General features: G+C 46.1%; 1 protein-coding gene across 2 annotated transcripts in view; it reads left to right on the plus strand.

Moving 5' to 3' along the window:
- LOC113023581 (protein AF-17) overlaps positions 1–18055 on the plus strand; it is a 33062-nt gene extending 15007 nt beyond the window's left edge. For both annotated transcript variants that reach the window (XM_026169736.1, XM_026169735.1), the window contains 12 exons: positions 88–235; positions 2620–3429; positions 3852–4048; positions 4961–5078; positions 5276–5342; positions 5696–5844; positions 9904–10104; positions 10341–10417; positions 10580–10950; positions 11557–11644; positions 13834–14046; positions 15281–18055. In XM_026169736.1, coding sequence (XP_026025521.1) covers positions 88–235; positions 2620–3429; positions 3852–4048; positions 4961–5078; positions 5276–5342; positions 5696–5844; positions 9904–10104; positions 10341–10417; positions 10580–10950; positions 11557–11644; positions 13834–14046; positions 15281–15316 — 2475 coding nt within the window. In that variant the 3' untranslated portion in view covers positions 15317–18055. The remainder of the gene's footprint in view (positions 1–87; positions 236–2619; positions 3430–3851; positions 4049–4960; positions 5079–5275; positions 5343–5695; positions 5845–9903; positions 10105–10340; positions 10418–10579; positions 10951–11556; positions 11645–13833; positions 14047–15280) is intronic.

The following is an 18055-nucleotide window of genomic DNA, read 5'->3' on the forward strand; positions in this document are numbered from 1 at the left end:
TATCCGAGGACACCACACAGTGATTGAGAGACGCTGCGATGTCTCAGTCAGTGCTTTAATGGTTTTGACCCGTCTGTGTTGGGACAGATTTCCTCAAGTCACCACAGCAGCAAGGACGGCGAGGGAAAGTCCAAGAAGCTGAGCTCGCACGGTCACAGTCATCGGAGCAAGAAGACCGGAAGCACCGGCAAGAGCTGCTCCTCATCGTCCTGCTCCTCCAGTCCATTCAACACAGGTACCACATGAAGGGTCAGCGCTCGATTTCTTCTCGAGTTCAGATGTGATCGATGCCCATGCAGCCCGGTACATCGACAGCACAGTTTGAATTATTTGTATACACTAGCCGAATGATATTTTATAATTACAGTATCATTTGTAGTAAAAGTTTGAGTGTGCCCCACGTCGTCTTCCTGCCTGCTCTACATCGTCCCCGGCAAATACAGACCAACAAACGTAAAGCAAATAGAGTTTTAGTTTGATCTTCATCCAGCCGTGCTGTGGTTCTGTAGGACGAACAGAGCGGCTGGGAACTTGTGGATGAGGTGGAGTTATGCAGGACTTCTGCTGGCTGCCTCTGTGGGAGGAGAGGCTGCTGCTCCACTTTAAGATGTACAGTGGGGCAAAAAAGTATTTAGTCAGCCACCGATTGTGCAAGTTCCCCCACCTAAAATGATGACAGAGGTCAGTAATTTGCACCAGAGGTACACTTCAACTGTGAGAGACAGAATGTGAAAGAAAAATCCATGAATCCACATGGTAGGATTTGTAAAGAATTTATTGGTAAATCAGGGTGGAAAATAAGTATTTGGTCAATAACAAAAATACAACTCAATACTTTGTAACATAACCTTTGTTGGCAATAACAGAGGTCAAACGTTTACTATAGGTCTTTACCAGGTTTGCACACACAGTAGCTGGTATTTTGACCCATTCCTCCATGCAGATCTTCTCGAGAGCAGTGATGTTTTGGGGCTGTCGCCGAGCAACACGGACTTTCAACTCCCGCCACAGATTTTCTATGGGGTTGAGGTCTGGAGACTGGCTAGGCCACTCCAGGACTTTCAAATGCTTCTTACGGAGCCACTCCTTTGTTGCCCGGGCGGTGTGTTTTGGATCATTGTCATGTTGGAAGACCCAGCCTCGTTTCATCTTCAAAGTTCTCACTGATGGAAGGAGGTTTTGGCTCAAAATCTCACGATACATGGCCCCATTCATTCTGTCCTTAACACGGATCAGTCGTCCTGTCCCCTTGGCAGAAAAACAGCCCCATAGCATGATGTTTCCACCCCCATGCTTCACAGTAGGTATGGTGTTCTTGGGATGCAACTCAGTATTCTTCTTCCTCCAAACACGACGAGTTGAGTTTATACCAAAAAGTTCTACTTTGGTTTCATCTGACCACATGACATTCTCCCAATCCTCTGCTGTATCATCCATGTGCTCTCTGGCAAACTTCAGACGGGCCTGGACATGCACTGGCTTCAGCAGCGGAACACGTCTGGCACTGCGGGATTTGATTCCCTGCCGTTGTAGTGTGTTACTGATGGTGACCTTTGTTACTTTGGTCCCAGCTCTCTGCAGGTCATTCACCAGGTCCCCCCGTGTGGTTCTGGGATCTTTGCTCACCGTTCTCATGATCATTTTGACCCCACGGGATGAGATCTTGCGTGGAGCCCCAGATCGAGGGAGATTATCAGTGGTCTTGTATGTCTTCCATTTTCTGATGATTGCTCCCACAGTTGATTTTTTCACACCAAGCTGCTTGCCTATTGTAGATTCACTCTTCCCAGTCTGGTGCAGGTCTACAATACTTTTCCTGGTGTCCTTCGAAAGCTCTTTGGTCTTGGCCATGGCGGAGTTTGGAGTCTGACTGTTTGAGGCTGTGGACAGGTGTCTTTTATACAGATGATGAGTTCAAACAGGTGCCATTCATACAGGTAACGAGTGGGGGACAGAAAAGCTTCTTACAGAAGACGTTACAGGTCTGTGAGAGTCAGAGATTTTCCTTGTTTGAGGTGACCAAATACTTATTTTCCACCCTGATTTACGAATAAATTCTTTACAAATCCTACCATGTGGATTCATGGATTTTTTTTTCACATTCTGTCTCTCACAGTTGAAGTGTACCTCTGGTGCAAATTACTGACCTCTGTCATCATTTTAAGTGGGGGAACTTGCACAATCGGTGGCTGACTAAATACTTTTTTGCCCCACTGTAACAGGGGTGATTGCATCATCTTGGCTGCTGTTGTGTTGTTGAGAAAAACAGAAGCTCGCTGGGTTTTTCATCCACACACATGCCCCTAAATTCAATTTACGTTCAGCACGGATCCATTTCTGTCTCGAATATGAGAGAAACGCTCGCTCTGTAGAGTCCTGCACCAGTTGGTTTTCTTTCAGTGGCCTCGTACTAAAAAACACTGTCATTAGTGAAGCTTTCACTTAAGCCAGTTTGTTTCACAGGTAAACTTCTAACTGGGATTGGTGGCAGCACCGTCATTGCCCTGTGCATGACCAGTTAGCTTCTCCTCTCTTACTGGGTTCTGTTGAACCCTGGAGACGGAGGGAGGTCGTGTGGCCGTTTGTGTCTGACTTTAACTCTTTGTTTTTCTCCTTCAGGTGGTTCCCTGTCGTCTGCTCAGGAGTTTCATCAGTTCTTATCTTCTTCCCGCCTGGAGCGTGAACATGACCGAGGAGGTGACGACCACAGCGGAGAGGAGCGCAAGGAGCGTCACAGGAGACCGGCAGTCCAGGCGGAGGAGGAGGAGGAGGAGGATGTAAAGGAAGAGGAAAAAGACGAGGAGGAGGAAGAGGAGGAGGAGGACTGTAAATACCACAAGCCACCAGCACTGACCCCCGCTGAGGGCCCGCTAGCAGGGTCGCAAGGTCACGACAGGCCAGAAGGCAACTCCAGCCCTTTCGAGAACAAAGTCACCATCTCCACCTTCGGGTCCATCATGCGCATCACGTCGTCGTCGGGGCTCGGCAGCAGCAGCAAGATCCGAAAGATCTCCTCGTCGAGCGACTACAAACCCTCCAAATCCCTCTGCAAGCCATCCCAGCTGAGCACGCCGCCCATCCTGGAGGAGGCCGACCCGGAGGACAAAGTCACGCTTCCACCGCCGCTGCCTCGAGAGAGGAGGCACCGTGGCAACAAGAAGAGCCGCCACGGCCCGGGGCGCCCACGGGGGAGCAAGAACCGAGAGAGGAGGGGGGAGGAGGAGCACCACCACCACCATCACCACACAGCGCCGCCTCCCCTAGCCTTAACCTCGTCGCTCTATCCGAGCCCGTCCTCCATCCCCCACCCCACCTTCTCCTCGACGCTGCCTCCCACCGCCACCTCTTCCACTTCCTCTTCTTTCTCCTCCTCCTCGTCCTCCACTGGTAGTTTTTCTACAGGCCGCGGCAACTCGCTGCTCGGCTCTGGTGAGTCTGAGCGAGTGGGCGTGTGCGGTAGCCCTCTAGCTTCCTGTGTGTGGTGAAGGAAAAAAACTGAAGCGCTATCTCTTTGCACTTTGGTGCGTTTCCATTGCACGCAGCAGCTTATCTCTGTATCAGAAGCGCAGCGAAAAAAACTCCTGGAATTAAGAATGAACGGAATAAGTCGACTGTTTCTTGGCACCACTTTTAAAATATTTGTTAAATCTCTTTCAGAACGTTTGTGTAATCTGTGCGAGGCAGTGATATTGTCCTACATGGTGTTTTTGTGTGCGCCGCACGTGTCTGTAGTGCATTTCCTGCCCTACTTTCCATTTGATTGGCTCACGTGTTCCTCTTTCTGCAGTCATACGACTTCTAAGATGAAAACGACAAACACCTTATTCCTTTCTTTCTTTTATGTCTCTCAGGCATCTACTCCAGTCTCAAGGACCCTCTCACACTGGGCGGGGGTGTCTGCAGTACCCCCCTTTCCCTGGGTGGAGGGGTGTGTAGCACCTCCTTGTCCCTGGGAGGGGGCATGTGTAGCACCCCTCTCTCCTCAGGACTCCTTCCATCCCACTCCTCGCTGTCTCTTCCACCAGTCAACGCTGTGTCAAACACACAGGTACGTCACAAAGAGAGGACGTGTGCTGTTTGCGTCTGTGTCAGCAAACAACATTTCAACAAAATTAAATGACACATGAAGTTTCAGGCCTGAGGATTATAGGAAAATTCATAATCACGATTTACAGTAAGCAGCAACGGAGGAGTTAGCCTCTGACTAGCAGGTGTTTTTACTTGTAGAGCTGGTGCCAGCCTGCCTCCACTGCAGCATCTCTGTGGGTGCAGGTCAATGACTCATTACAGTCACTGGGTGCAACTGGGGTAAAGAGAGGTGGTGCTGCAGAGTCAAAGCTGACACCCGGCACCAAAAGCCGACCGCAAGAGCCCCCGAATGATCCTGAGACAAAAGCAGCTGCAGACAGACACCAAAGTCCTTCCACACGTCTTCACTTGTACTCCCTTAGTTGTCATCAAAGTCTCTCTTTTAGTTGTCTTGGCTCGAACTGAAATACACAGTTCAGGGTGGAACAGGGTGTGTCTGCTTTATAAGAAAAGAAGTGGAGTGTTGTACCAAAACTGAGTGCAGCAGCGTAATCATGCACAGCGGTGCGGATACTTTCACCTCGCGTCCAGAGACATGCATGTTGGGTTCTAATGTGCACGTATGTGTGAATGCGAGTGTGTCTGGTTGACCTGTGCAGGTACCCTGTAGCCTATGACGGCTGGGACAAGCTGAAAGAAAGTGAGTGTGTTCATAAACAATCATGAGCGGACAGATGTGGAAGTCATGAAGAATCTGGAAGCACAATTCATTCTCGAGTTATTTTTGATAGATGTGTGTTACGTTTCCAGTAGATGGATGTTTTCTTCACAATAAGATCAGTTTTGAGTTGTTTTTTTTAAACTAAAATCCTTTCGTGATTATCTCCATGCTTTCTTTGTCAGCCAGATGTTGACGTTCGCTGTCTTATAGGTGAATCCAGGTTCCAGCGCCTCCTACAGCCTGACCTCCACTCAGCCTTTCACCAGCTGTCTCTCCACAGCCCTGACACTGCCGCCACTACTGAGCCAAGCCCAGACCTCACTGCCAGGTGACAGGAAGCACTTCTTGAGAAACGAATGTTGGCTTTAGATAAGCTTCACAAAAAAACCTTGCTCTGGCTCAAATCCTCTTTCAGAAATCCAACATTAAACGTGCTGTTGTTGCGCAGTAAACACGGCGCTTTGATGACGCTGCCTTTCAGTAAATGTGAGCGCACATGAAATTAATGTCTGTTCCTTTTCTCAGAGTCTGACCTCGATGACTGTCGCTTCCCATGTCAGGGGAACTCACCGAGAGAGAGTCTTTCCTCGCAGTGAGTCTTTGCTTTTTTGTCTTTATTGTTATTTTTTAGTGTCAAATCCTGAAAACAATACATCATTCTTACACTTCAGATTTACTGACTGAAATGAGTCAGCAAGTAGAGATGCACAAACCACTGGTGACGCATCATTCATCTGTTCAAATCATCACTTGGTTGATTTTTCCCTTTGTCATTTTTATTACCAGCAACAGGAAAATACCAGCTGGTTAACAATCAAAGCGTCTATGTGGATAAAAACACAAACCACAGCCACAGAGGATGATTGGTAGTTTCCCAGCTTGGCTGCAGAAGCTGTGACGTGTCGCTTCTGACTTCCTGTTGACTTTATCCTCTTCCACGCCCAGGTCTCCGATGAGCTGTCTTCCTCTTCTGTTCGACCAGAGGGACGGGCTGGGCGCCGGAGTCAGAGCCCGTCCTGAGAACGTCCCTCCAGCCAGCTCTCACATTGATCTGCTGCTGGAGAAACACAGCAACGGAGAGATGGGAGTCAACAGTAAGTAAGGCCAGTGGGACTAGATATTGAAAAGTGTTTATAAGATGAATGAAATGGCAAATATACTTGATGGACCTGCAGTTACTGTGCTGGTACTGTGTTCGACCCCTTTTTGCCTTCAGAACTTGTTTCGTAGCAAAGATTCAGCGAGGTGCCATGCAAACAGAGATTTTGGTCCATATTCACAGGATAACTTCATGCAGTTGCTGCACATCCATGATGAGAATCAGCCTTTCCACCACATCCCAAAGGTTTAATGTCCAACAATATTTTCACGGACCGGCCTTTAAGGTGTCGCGGAGAAATACAACAAAATAAAAAATACTAAAAAACTAATAATAAACACGAATTCACTGTGTAACTTTATGAGCAGCGTCCTCCTGAAATGCGCCAACAACACTGAGAGTAACATCCTCCTCTCTGCCCCTTAATGCTCTCTGGTCGCTATGGTAACACGTAAATATTTCTTTCAAAATAAGACACACAACTACAACACGGGAAAAGACCCGGGGAAACCAAGTTAACGATAAAAACCCCGAAAACCGTAAATTTCACACCCGAGCCTCAACTCTCGCGGCGCGGTACGAAACAACTCACGGACCGGTACCGGGATCGCTGTGCTCATAAAAGGATGGACATGGTCAAGAACAGTTCTCAGTTACTGAACCATGGATAGATCCCTATTTTCATGTTGTTCACGCCAAAGTCTGAGACTACCGTCTGAATTCACAGCAAATATCGAGACTCATCAGAGCAGGAATCGTTTTTCTAATTTTCTGAGGTGCAGAAGAGCAACCGAGGTGCTCTTCTGCATGCTTTGGTTGTAACCAGGAGTTATTTGAGTTACTGTTGCCTTCCTGTCAACTCAAAGCAGTCTGGTCGTTCTCCTTTGACCTCTGGTGTAAACAAAGCATTTTCTCCCAGGGAGCTGCTGGACAGATATTTTCCTTTTCTTTATCAGTCTTTGTGAACCCTGGAGATGCTTATGAGGGAAGATCAGCAGTCTGAAATACTCAGGCCAGCCTGCCTGGTATCAACAAAGTCACCTTAATCACATTTCTTCCCCATGCTGATGCTCAGGTTGAACCTCAGCTGCTCGCCTTGACCTTAATGCATCGAGTTGCTGAACTGGTGTACCTAATGAAGTGGCCAGCAAGTGTATTCTGTGCATAAAGGACGGACATAAACAGAGTGATATGTACAAGTTGCCTCATAAACTGCAGGAGTGCGTAAAATATTCGAACTTTACTCAGCAGGCTGGAGCACAGACTTGTGAGGCGTGTGCTTCTTTGAGTGGTCTGTTAACATGGCGTGTGGCGTGCTGTACAGTTAGCCGCACGGCCAGTCGTATTATTTGTAAGAATCGGTTGTTGGCCAGTCAGAGTAGCCACGCCACCAACTTTATCAATTAAAAAAAATCAAACCAGGTGACTTAAGAAAATGTTTCTTCCAGCATGAAGCTGTTATGGACCATGTCTACAGACCATTTCCTGCAGTGAGATGTAAACTGGGCATTTTAACACAGGAGCCTCAAGTGGCCATCAGAGGAACTGCAGGGTTGTTTTAGTACTACTTTGCTCAGTGCTAAGATCTTTGAGCCTCTCAGAATCCTTCAAAAACAGATCTGAGAAACAGAAAGGACTCTTTGCTTGAACCTTTCACTTCATTTTAAGCCAGAAATGTTGGGAACCTTACACGTAGACGCTGCCGGCCTCTGTGTGTGCCTCGTGCTGTCGTCAGATGATGAATGTACCTGTGTGAGGACAAAAAAAAGCTCAGCAAGAGATCAGATGTGCTCTCGGTTCTGAAAGCTGCTCCAGCAGCTGCTTTGTTTCTGCCGTTGTATTTCTGCTCGTCTCTCCGCTGAACCAGATTGCTCACCGCCTTTTGCTCTGACTCACTTTTTCTCCAGGGACATCATCAGCTGACACTTGCTTTCAAATCTATTATTTGCTCATTTTTTTTCTTCCTACACCCAGCACTGTCAGTGCTTTTGGCTCACGCTTGCATGCACACGGCTTTTTATTTCCATGGTTGCTGCTCTTCTCTTTTTGGTCTCATCGCGCTCAGCTAGGTGTATTTCTCTAAAAGGAAATACCCCCACAGTCCTCACCTTAATTATATTTATCTGCATGAGAAAGCGTAACATTTATTTTGCAGATTTTTCTGTGTGCGTTTCTTTTTTTGAGCCTAACTAGTAACTTGTGACATACTCTCAAAATAAACACACTCATTTCTACTTAAACAGCAAAGTGTTGTATAAAAATAAGTGACTTAACTTGAGTGCAAAAGGCTCAAAATGTGGCATGTTTCAGGACCCAGCCTTTGTTTTGTGACCTCTAATATTTTCCAGCATAACTCTGCCCGACTTCAACCCAAGCGGGGGCCCGAACTGCCAGAATAATTGGAAACACCTGTGAGACAGTGCAGGACTTTAAAAAAAAGCACAGTGCAGGTTGCTGGGTCCACTCTTGTCAAACATATCTCCGATCGTTTAGCCGTGACTAGTTTATCCCAGTACGTCCAGTAAATCGGCGTGTTGATGTTTAACTACACAAAAACAGAAGGTTTGCTTTGGGTCGATGTGCAAGTTTAACTGTTCGCAATACATGAAAACTGTACGCCCATCAACTGCTCTGTGCCCTTGATTGTATTGAGCAGCTCTTCCAGCAAAGCGAGTTTAATCTGATCAAGCGCTTGCTGACAGAAACGGTCTCTGGGTGGGCGGCCATCTGCCCCCACCGGCTGGGGTGAGAGGAGAGCAGAGAGGCAGGAAACATCCAATGCTAGTACTTATTTTTTGTTTGAGCACCACCAGCTGGTTGTTACAGTAAATACAATAATTATGATAATAATACCGAGAGCAGAACTCCTCCAGTGTTCATCTGTGTTTGTGATGTGAAAGGTCCAATTTTAACTGATATTCCTGGATCCCTTTCGTGCCGATCCACCCATCGCCCGCTAAAAATGATAAAACAACCAACCCGAGCCAATCCTAAAACTTCTCAGGCAGTAATCGTAATAATGCTTACAGTAATGATGACAGCTGGAGTTCCTAACCCAGAAATACTTACAAAATGGGGTCAGGAAGCGAGAGAACTCAAAACCCACTGACATGCAATAGCGAGCGAAAGAGAGAAGTGGGAGTCCCAGTGCATCATGGGAAGTCTTCCAGCAGTCTGAGCCTAAAATAGCACGACTGAGGGATGGTTCAGGTTCACTGGATGCAGCTCTAACTATCAAAACTAAAAGTTTGAAGTTGAGAGGGAGTCATTCTCCAGAGCCCAAACTGGGAGCTGGTTCCTCAGGAGAGGGGCCTGGAAGCTGAAGGCTCAGCCTCAGGCTGGACTGTTGAAAACGAGCGATGCCTGATTTAGACTCGCGCGGGGAACCTTTGTAGCGCCCACAATCTGACCTACGTAAGTGTGTGCTGCATTATGCCTGAGTTACTATATTGTAAATAAAAAAATAAAATAAAGTGCTGGGACTTTTTTTGCGTCCTTGGTCCCTGCTCAATTGTTTTTCACATCCGGACCGATAATTTCAGCCATCTCTCCGGGAATCTGACGACATTTGTGAGTCATACATTGATGCTATGTTGAGGCGATACTGAACTCTGATAGTGAAATGCGCTGCTGGGGCGTTGTGGTATTGTGGTGCCGTTTCCCACGTGGTGCATTATAGCTGAATAGAAAAAAGAGCGCGATCACCTGCTGGAGCCCCAGATGGCAGAGAGAGAAATCTTCCACAGAGTGAGAGAATCAGTGGAGGTGATCACAGAGGCCAGGGAGGGTCTGATATGTTTCAGCTGCCTCTCCAGAAACTCTCAGTTTAAAATGTGCCTGTTGAGGGCAGTCGTCCCTCTTTTACTGTGCAGATCTTTGAGCAGGAAGACCACCGTAACCAAATTCTGCACTGAGCTCACAGAGGCTGCAGCGCAGAATGCAGACTAGCATCACCAGCTCCATTATTTAATAATTAATTTAAAATAGTGTGTGCCTCTTTGAAGATGGTGGGAAACACTGGACTGAAGTGTGGCGTGTCCTCTTGTCCCCTCAGTTATGGAGATGCTCCAGTCGCTGCACTCCCTGCAGCAGGAGAACCAGCGGCTCCAGGACCAGATCCTCAGCCTGACGGCCAAGAAGGAGCGACTGCAGCTGCTCAACACGGAGCTGGCCGTGCCTTTCCCTCCACAGCTTCACTCCACCCAGGGCTCCATGCACACGTCCGCCCAGATCAACTTCCTGTCATCCACCCAAGGTCAGATTAAGCTCCTCTGTCCACTTTCATAAGCGAACTTCAGGGCACATAAATCCCATCGCCTTCTTTTATTTTTTTAAGCTGCATTCCTTCATCCTCCCTTTGCAGCCCCACCCGCTCACGCGGATGATTTATTGATGTTAATTAACCGTAGGAACAGTTTTGATAGTACAGAAAATGGTGTTCAGTGCAAACCTGGTAGTTTTCACCCTGTGATTGTGGCTCTCATTCCTTAGACCCCCTGAGCACCAATAAGAGTCCCCTGCCCAAAAGCTGCTTCCTGAATGACACCTCCTTTGTTACCTCGTCTGAGGTGAGAAACTTTAGTTCCTTTCGTGTCTCAAAATCACCGTGCAATCCCGTCAGGCACCATTAGCAAGTATATTTGTCTTTTTTAAGCCTCTTTGTAGATTTTCTCAATTTTACGGTAAACTCAGTAAAAAGCTGCTCGCTTGCTCTCTTGTGTTTGTTCCAGGAGCTGCACTCCGGTAGTCCGTCCCGAAGCAGCTCGTCTCTTTCCTTCCAGAGCACCCCCCCTCCTCAGCAGAGCCCCGCCTCCTTCGGGCAGCCGCTGCTGAACGGCTTGAATCGAGGGTTGAACGACGGTTTGGGGGCGATCGCTCAGGCCGGCGGCTCCGCACTGCCCGTGGTGGGCGGACTCATGGCGTCTATCGCGGGAAGTCCTCAGCTGGCCGTGAACGGCGTGCTCGGCAGTCTGAACGGAGTGATCCAGTCGCCTGTGCAGAACGCTCCTCAGCCCGCGCTCCCGGCCCTGCGACCCCAACCTCCACCCCTCAACCCCCTGGCGCTGGCTCAAGGCTTTCAGCTTCCCAAGAGTGCGAGTCCGTACGTAAAAAATCTGTCTGTAAAAACCACAGAAGAAGAAAACAAGAGCCTCTAAATGAATTAACTAACTTTGGTTGTTTCAGATTTTTTTAGCATTCAGTGATTTCTTTTTCTTTTCTTTTTCTATCCTTTTGAAGCGCAGAATCCCCTCACTCCTATTTTTAAATTTTAGTGTTTCTGCCACCAGCTGGCCACGTTCTTGTCTTCCCCATAGTAGGACGTAGCGGACTGTCATGGACTGCAGCTGTCGGTGGTTCTTCTCCTGCTCTGAGGAGCTGTGGTGAGATGGACGACCACTCCACCCCCAGGTTTGCAGCAGGTGGAGAGGAGCAGGTTCATGTGCCGCCACAGCGAGCGTGACGAGGCTGCAGCAGAACCACCGCCAGCTGAAGTTGATTGGCAGGAAGAAAGACCCACTATATTTGTTTCGTCAGTTATTTATGATCACGTCTTTGCTCCGTCGGAGATTATAAACACTGTTTATTAATAGATTAGCGAGAACATGTGTGCCTGCCCACTGACCCCAAAATCTAAATCTGTGAGAAACATTTAAACTCGGTGGCGCTCTCTGACAGGTGTGCTTCCACATGTCAACATCTGTTTCAGGTCGCCGTTCCTGTCAGAGCAGCAGAAGCAGCTTCTTCTCGAGCAGCAGCAGCTGCAGCAGTTCCTCACCTCGCAGAACTTCACACCTGTAAGGACACTCGCCTCGTCGCTCTGTCGTTCTCTCTGATTTTTACATTTTCTCACAGCTTCTCTGACATTTTTCTCTATCCACATGTTTCTGACTCGTGGTGTGATGATGTCATGAAACAGATAAACAAGCATATCAGCTAAAGCTTGTTTAGCGAGGCGCGTGGCACAGACCCGTGTACCTGATAATTAAATGGCACGTATAAAGAAATGTCAAAGTAAAGCTAGAATTCGTCTGGTGAAAACTGAACCACAGATTTCTTGGATGGTCTGTTTGTACGTATAAGCACATAGTAAGATATATTATTTGCCTGATTATTGCAGCTTCATCCAATTGCATCAATTTGTCAGTCAAAGCAGCCATTCCCCTAAAGATGCAAACTTTATGCTTAAATAAAAACTCGCATGCTGTAAAGTCGGTCATATTTACTTGGGAGTGTAAGCTGAAATCAAGTGGCCATTAGAGGAACTGCAGTTTTTCCAGTGTTTGCTGCTTGGTTCGACTCATTAATAAACACTTTCATTAGCTCACTGAACCATCACAGCGATAAAATCTGTGCTGCAAAAGCTTTTAACCGAGGGCTTAAATTGATTTAGGATCAGAAAAGGAACAGAATATTTTCTCGCTCACGCCTCAGAAACGGAGCAGCTCTCTGATGTTTGGTCGTGACGGGAACACCGAGCAAATCAGGGCTATTTGAATAAGCGCTAACATCAGGGGCAATCTCACGCGTTATTTTTAGACTCATTCAGAAATCCTGTTCAGTAAAAACTAACTTTTTACAAAGAATTTATTACTGTCTGTAACTCAGGAACTTGCTGTAACACATTTTGAAGTTGGGAGATTAATACTGTGGTATTAACCATTAGCAAGACCTCATATAGAGATACTAACCGATTCAATTATGTTAGTTAAGAAAGAGATTGTACCAACAATAATGTTTTGTGTCGAAGTGAACCAGCCGCCCTTATTTGACATGCAAAGTGAGGAAAGCTTGGTGGGGTGCAAACCAGTCAGGCACTGTAAATATAGGAACCAGTGGGTTTCCTGTTTGACTGTAAACTATAAGTACTTTGATATAATAGACTAAAGACAGCGGGGAACTGGATACTTTCACTTTTCTGTTAGACGAGGCGACAGTGAAACAGAACGACTGAACATTTGTTTACAGTTTTTACGTCCAATTTTTAAAAAATAAAATAAAACACGTGCAGTTTGAAAATAAACGTACTTGTGAGAGTTCCCACTCACACACATGAAGTACGGTCAATGTGAACTGCTCCAGGTTTCCCTGAGATAAGGTGTGTTATCAGTTATCAGTCTGTTACTAACGCCAATCCAGTAACAGCAGAGCGAGGCAGTGCACTCGCCTCTGTAGCTGTTTGTCCTTCTGGCAGGAACCCTGTAAAAATCACTCGCTGCCACTCCTGTCCCCGGGTGCTCTCCACTGCTCTTAAGTTAGCTTAGACTACTTGACCCTGAATTCGACAAGCGCAGGTGCATCCTCGCCCAGACACCTGAGCTGGACTCTTCCAGACATGCCTCAGCATTTCACTTCTTCTAAGTGTCGGGGTGCTCTGTTCTGCTATTTTTGATGGAAGCTGCTTTAAAGAACCCAGAGCAGATGAGGGTGCCAGGAAACCTGACAGAGGAGTGCTGCTCAGTTATGGCAGCGTGATTGTTCAAAGTACGATTGTTTTATACAAATATCCCCAAACTTAAACAGAAACTGGCATTTCCTGGAAATCCTTGAATGCAGTTCAAAGGAAAAACACTTGTGAGGCTCTCCTCTACAAGGCCTAAAAGCATGTAACTCAAGGGTGATGAAGGCCAGATGGCTCAAACAGGAAAGGGAGTAACAGCGGAGGTCATTGAGGAGAAGATGCAAAACCCCATCAAAGATCACAAACACGCAGTGGCTCCAGGGGACAGTTTTCATTGTTTTTAACAGTCAGTTTGAACATAGAGACGCTCTTTGTCCACACTGTCATTCCCAGCAGGAGCTACATGACCGGCAAATACACAGGTGAACAAGAGTAGCATTGTGTCCAACACTGCCCCCTGGTGACGGTCTGCCGCTTCTGCTCGGCGTTTACAGACTCCCAGCACTGTCAGCCCCCACACAAACCCCCATCAGCGCCTTTTCTCTGCTCGTCCCTTAAAGCCGCTCTCCTCTCATCTTCCTCCAGGAGCAGCAGGCCTTGGTGTGCCAGATGTTGCAGCAGCAGTGTCAGCGGGAGCTGCAGCGCCTCACGCTGACAGGAGCTCTCGCCTCCACCCCCAACTCACCCATGATTGCCCAGTCACCCAACCTGCTGTCCTCAGCTACAGCCTCCCCCCTGCAGGGAGGCCAAGGAGGCGGGCTCTTCGGGCTGCAGGAGAACACGCTTCACAAACCCGGAGTGAGTAATACTCGTGATTGTCCTCCTGAAAAACTCCAGGAACCAAGAAACTCAACAGCTCACTTCCAAGAGTTTTTATCAATCATTGGCAAGAGAGTAGATAAAAGTTAATGACATGAAGTAGTGCCATATAAACACATGGGCAGAAGAGGAGAAACACTCAGTGCATCGTGGGAAAGTCCTCCAGCAGCCTTAGCGTATTGTAGCATATCTAAGGGAAGGTTCAGGGTCACCTGATGCAGCTCTAACGATCTGCTTTATCAAAAAGGTTCAAGCCTGGTCTTAAAAGTAGACAGGGTGCCTGTCTCCTAAATCCAAACTGGGAGCTGTGTCTGTGTAGGTTCTCAGTCATCTAGGTAATTTACGGAGCAGAACTTGAAGAAGTCCAGTCGCTTTCCTTTTCAAGCTTCATAGGAAACTGGTAGCTGGTTCCTCAGAAGAGTGCCTGAAAGCTGAAGGCTCTACCTCAGATCCTCCTTTTAGAAAGAGCTACACGTAAGCTGCAGTCTGAGGGCAAAGTGCTCTGTTGGGGTGATACGATACCACGAGGTCTTTAAGATAAGATGGAGCCGTTTAGATCCAGCTCTGGAGCTAATGAAGAGAAGCTGAAATCTAAAATGTTCCACCCACCTCGGTAACACGTCCCACAAGTCCTTAAAATCCGCTTAAAATCCATGCGAATATTTTATGTCTTTACAAATATTTGTCCTATTCCTACCCTACATTCACACTCACAAATTTTCTGCATTCATATCAAAGCTCGATTTTTCATATGTGAATAAAAAGATCTGACCAATCAAAGCACTCCATTTAGCAGTGCAGCTCAAAACGTGCACTGGTGCTGTATATACTTTACTACGTGTGGTTAAATAGTACAGTTTAACACACAGCTCCATGCTGCTCCGGTCAGTCGGCTCTCTGAAATCATTTCTCTGCCTCCTCAGACGTGATCCCAACTCGAACTGACCCGCTGACATCATGAAATACATATGAAAGCAGCCGTGATACAGATTCAGCTCCTGGATCAAACCACGAAACCTCATACAGACTTTTCAGTGTGTGAAGGCGCTTACGCAACAAGCTCGCATCTGAAAAACTCTGAATTTCATGTAGCTACGCGCTCGGGGTGTAGTGGCCTCAAGTCCACATTTATTTCGCCCATATCTGGACGTCCTGTTATACTTCAGATGAAGGTGAAGATGTGCTGGAAACCCTCTGCTCTCTGTGTTTTCAGGCTACTGGAGAGAAAGGTGGAGACAAGAATGGCTGATGTTTCTCCACAACACGCGAGCAGCTCCGATGAAAACATCAGGCATGACGTGCCGCCTTGAAGAGGTCAAATTTCCAGGACTTTCTCCTTCTCTGTCGTCTTTATCTTAAGCCCTCTTTTATGAATGTACAACAGGATGGACTTTAATGTCAAGGTGAAGTTTTTCGTGTTTTGAAATTCTTGATATCAGAGGTTCTTCTCATAGGGTTTTTTTTGTGTGTAGGCAGCTTTCAGAGAGCATGAATACAGTGGTCTCTTCTTAAATTGCACTAATTTGTTAGCTAGACCAATGGGGCTGCTGATGAAGGCAGAGTTCATGAACCGAAGGTCTGAGTCTCTCTTCTCTGACCTCCCAAGCACTGACTGTTCATGAATTCCCTCCAGAGTTTCCATTCAGTGCGTCAGCGAGGAAAAAAAGCAAGAAAAAAAAAAAAAAGCGGACTTCTGCCACTTCCTGCAACCTCAACTGTCTTCCTCGATATTGTGTCTTCCCTTTGTGTTCACCCCACTCAATTTCATCCAGATCTTCTATATGTGAAGCCTCTCACGGGCACTTATTATGTAAAGGATCAACATACAATCATTTTTGATGTGTGGTTAGTGGCATTTCGACATTAAGCTAGTTATTACCTCAGACTTTGTATTTTTCATTGTTGACTTTTGTGCAGACTCATTACCACAATAGCCTTCACTGGATATAAAATGCCCACCAAAAAGATATCTTGGTGTTTGCTCTAAGGTATTAACTCATGTAAATGTAAAAATGACACAGCACCTGCGTGTCCAGAAAGCCGCCATCGTCTGCGGGCGAGCGCCGGGTTTTGTTCCAGACCACCACCAGAGTTTCTCAAGACTTTTATATCCTTCTAGTTGCTGTCGAGATTAAGCGGACGAAACCAAACATTTGGAAATTGTAAGTAAGAAATTAATAGTTTTTTCCTAAACAAGTGTGCACTTTGCATGTTAGTAGCTAACAGAGCAAATTAGCCATCAACACAGTACCTTCTAAAGGATGCTCGGTACTTCATAGGTCGGTAGGGACTAACAGGTTTTTGATTTTTCTGAGTATTTTGCACTCCTGTCCTGAAGTGTCGGTCTTTTACTGTCATACATAGATATTCCTTTCATGTCCACCAACTAGCTGTTCTTTTAGCAATACTGGATAGATAATGCCTTAATGATGTTAGATTTACAGAGGAAACCACGAGCCCAAAGGCTCACTCTCTTCTCGTCTTTCTTTGATAACGTGTTTTTTTTTATTGCGGGTACACGGAGGGTCGCGTTGTCCGACGAAAGCACTCTTCCTAAGCCCATTTATATACTTTTGATAGCTGACTGATAATTTCAACAGTGGAAAAACGTGTGAAGCGTATAGTGGTGACTAAAGTGTCAAAGCATTTTCTATTGTGCGTTTTGTGTTGGAATGTTTTTGAGTTGTTTGTGCTTCAGAGACCTGAGAAAAAGGACTTGTAGAGAATCTGCACAGCAGTTTGAACTGCTCGTAATGAAAGTGCTGCAGAAACAGAATCGATGTAGGAAACAGGGAGGCTGCAGGGCGACCGGGGGCAGCTGTGGCATTTTGGGTTTTTTACATTTTCTTTCACAACTCACAAAATAGTTGCATCAAAAACATGACATATGTTGCAGTTTCAATTAAAACTGCACCAGTTTATCGTCTGTGGTGTAGACGAGCAGAAACTAGACGTTTGATATGTTTTTTGAGAAGACTTTTAAAACTTCATCTTCTAGCTTTCATTCCTTCTGTGTCAAAATGATGCTCTAATGTAGCATGACTGAACGATCTGCGTTTCCTCTTTCTGCGCAGCATTAAAATAGACAAAAGGCAACAATTTGGACACGTTTTACTAACAAAGGCTCGTCACCATTTCACCTTTTTCGCCCTCAAATGAAGGGATTATTTAATTTCCTCCTTCCTTCATTTGTCACTCTGTTTGGAGTCTTGAACATGAACTCCCATACATGTGATATCTATTTTTATTTTATTTTATTTTATGTTGTTAGCAGCTCATGTAGACATCAGAAGCTTCACGCAGCTCAATGGTTGGTGATAAATACTGTAGCAATGACAGAAGGAGAATGTTGACAAAGACATGAGCCAACGTGACTCCTGCTGGGAGGTCTGCAATTTACCAAGTATGACCAGCGCGACCACACGATCGCCTGCAGAGCGGCGCGAGGGATTTCTGAAACAGTTTCTTTCTCATGTTGCACTGGGGCGCTTTGGCCCAATTGTAAAATGTTTTTTTTGTTTGTTTGTTTGTTTTTTTGAGATCCGAGTTGTATACTTTAATATGTTTGTGTAAAAACACATTCATTCTTTTAAGCTTTGAAGTTTGGGTAAAGATAATTCATGTTATGAATGTCGTACTGTGTATCTTTTATGTATTGCAACATTTAAGCACCTGGCTCCGAGTGACGTCTGATGGACGGCAAAGTTAACTATCGGGATATGAATTGCATGAAATGCAGTGATGTCTCTCAAATGTATCGCTAAATACCAAGTAATAGCTATGCATAATTTTAAATGCATTGTTCCCTGAAGAGAAAAAAAAAGGAAATGAAATGAGCACTGAATTTAAAAGGACAAGCACGTTGTCATTGTACAGTGTATTTGTTTGAGAGAATCGATTGAAGCAAATTTGACGATATTCAGATTAAAATCCCTGTAAAGTATTTTGATATTTTTGTGTGTAAAATTAAAAGGACAGATTAAGACAA

This window comes from Astatotilapia calliptera, chromosome 6 (genome assembly GCF_900246225.1).
Source record: "Astatotilapia calliptera chromosome 6, fAstCal1.2, whole genome shotgun sequence".
NCBI lineage: Eukaryota > Metazoa > Chordata > Actinopteri > Cichliformes > Cichlidae > Astatotilapia > Astatotilapia calliptera.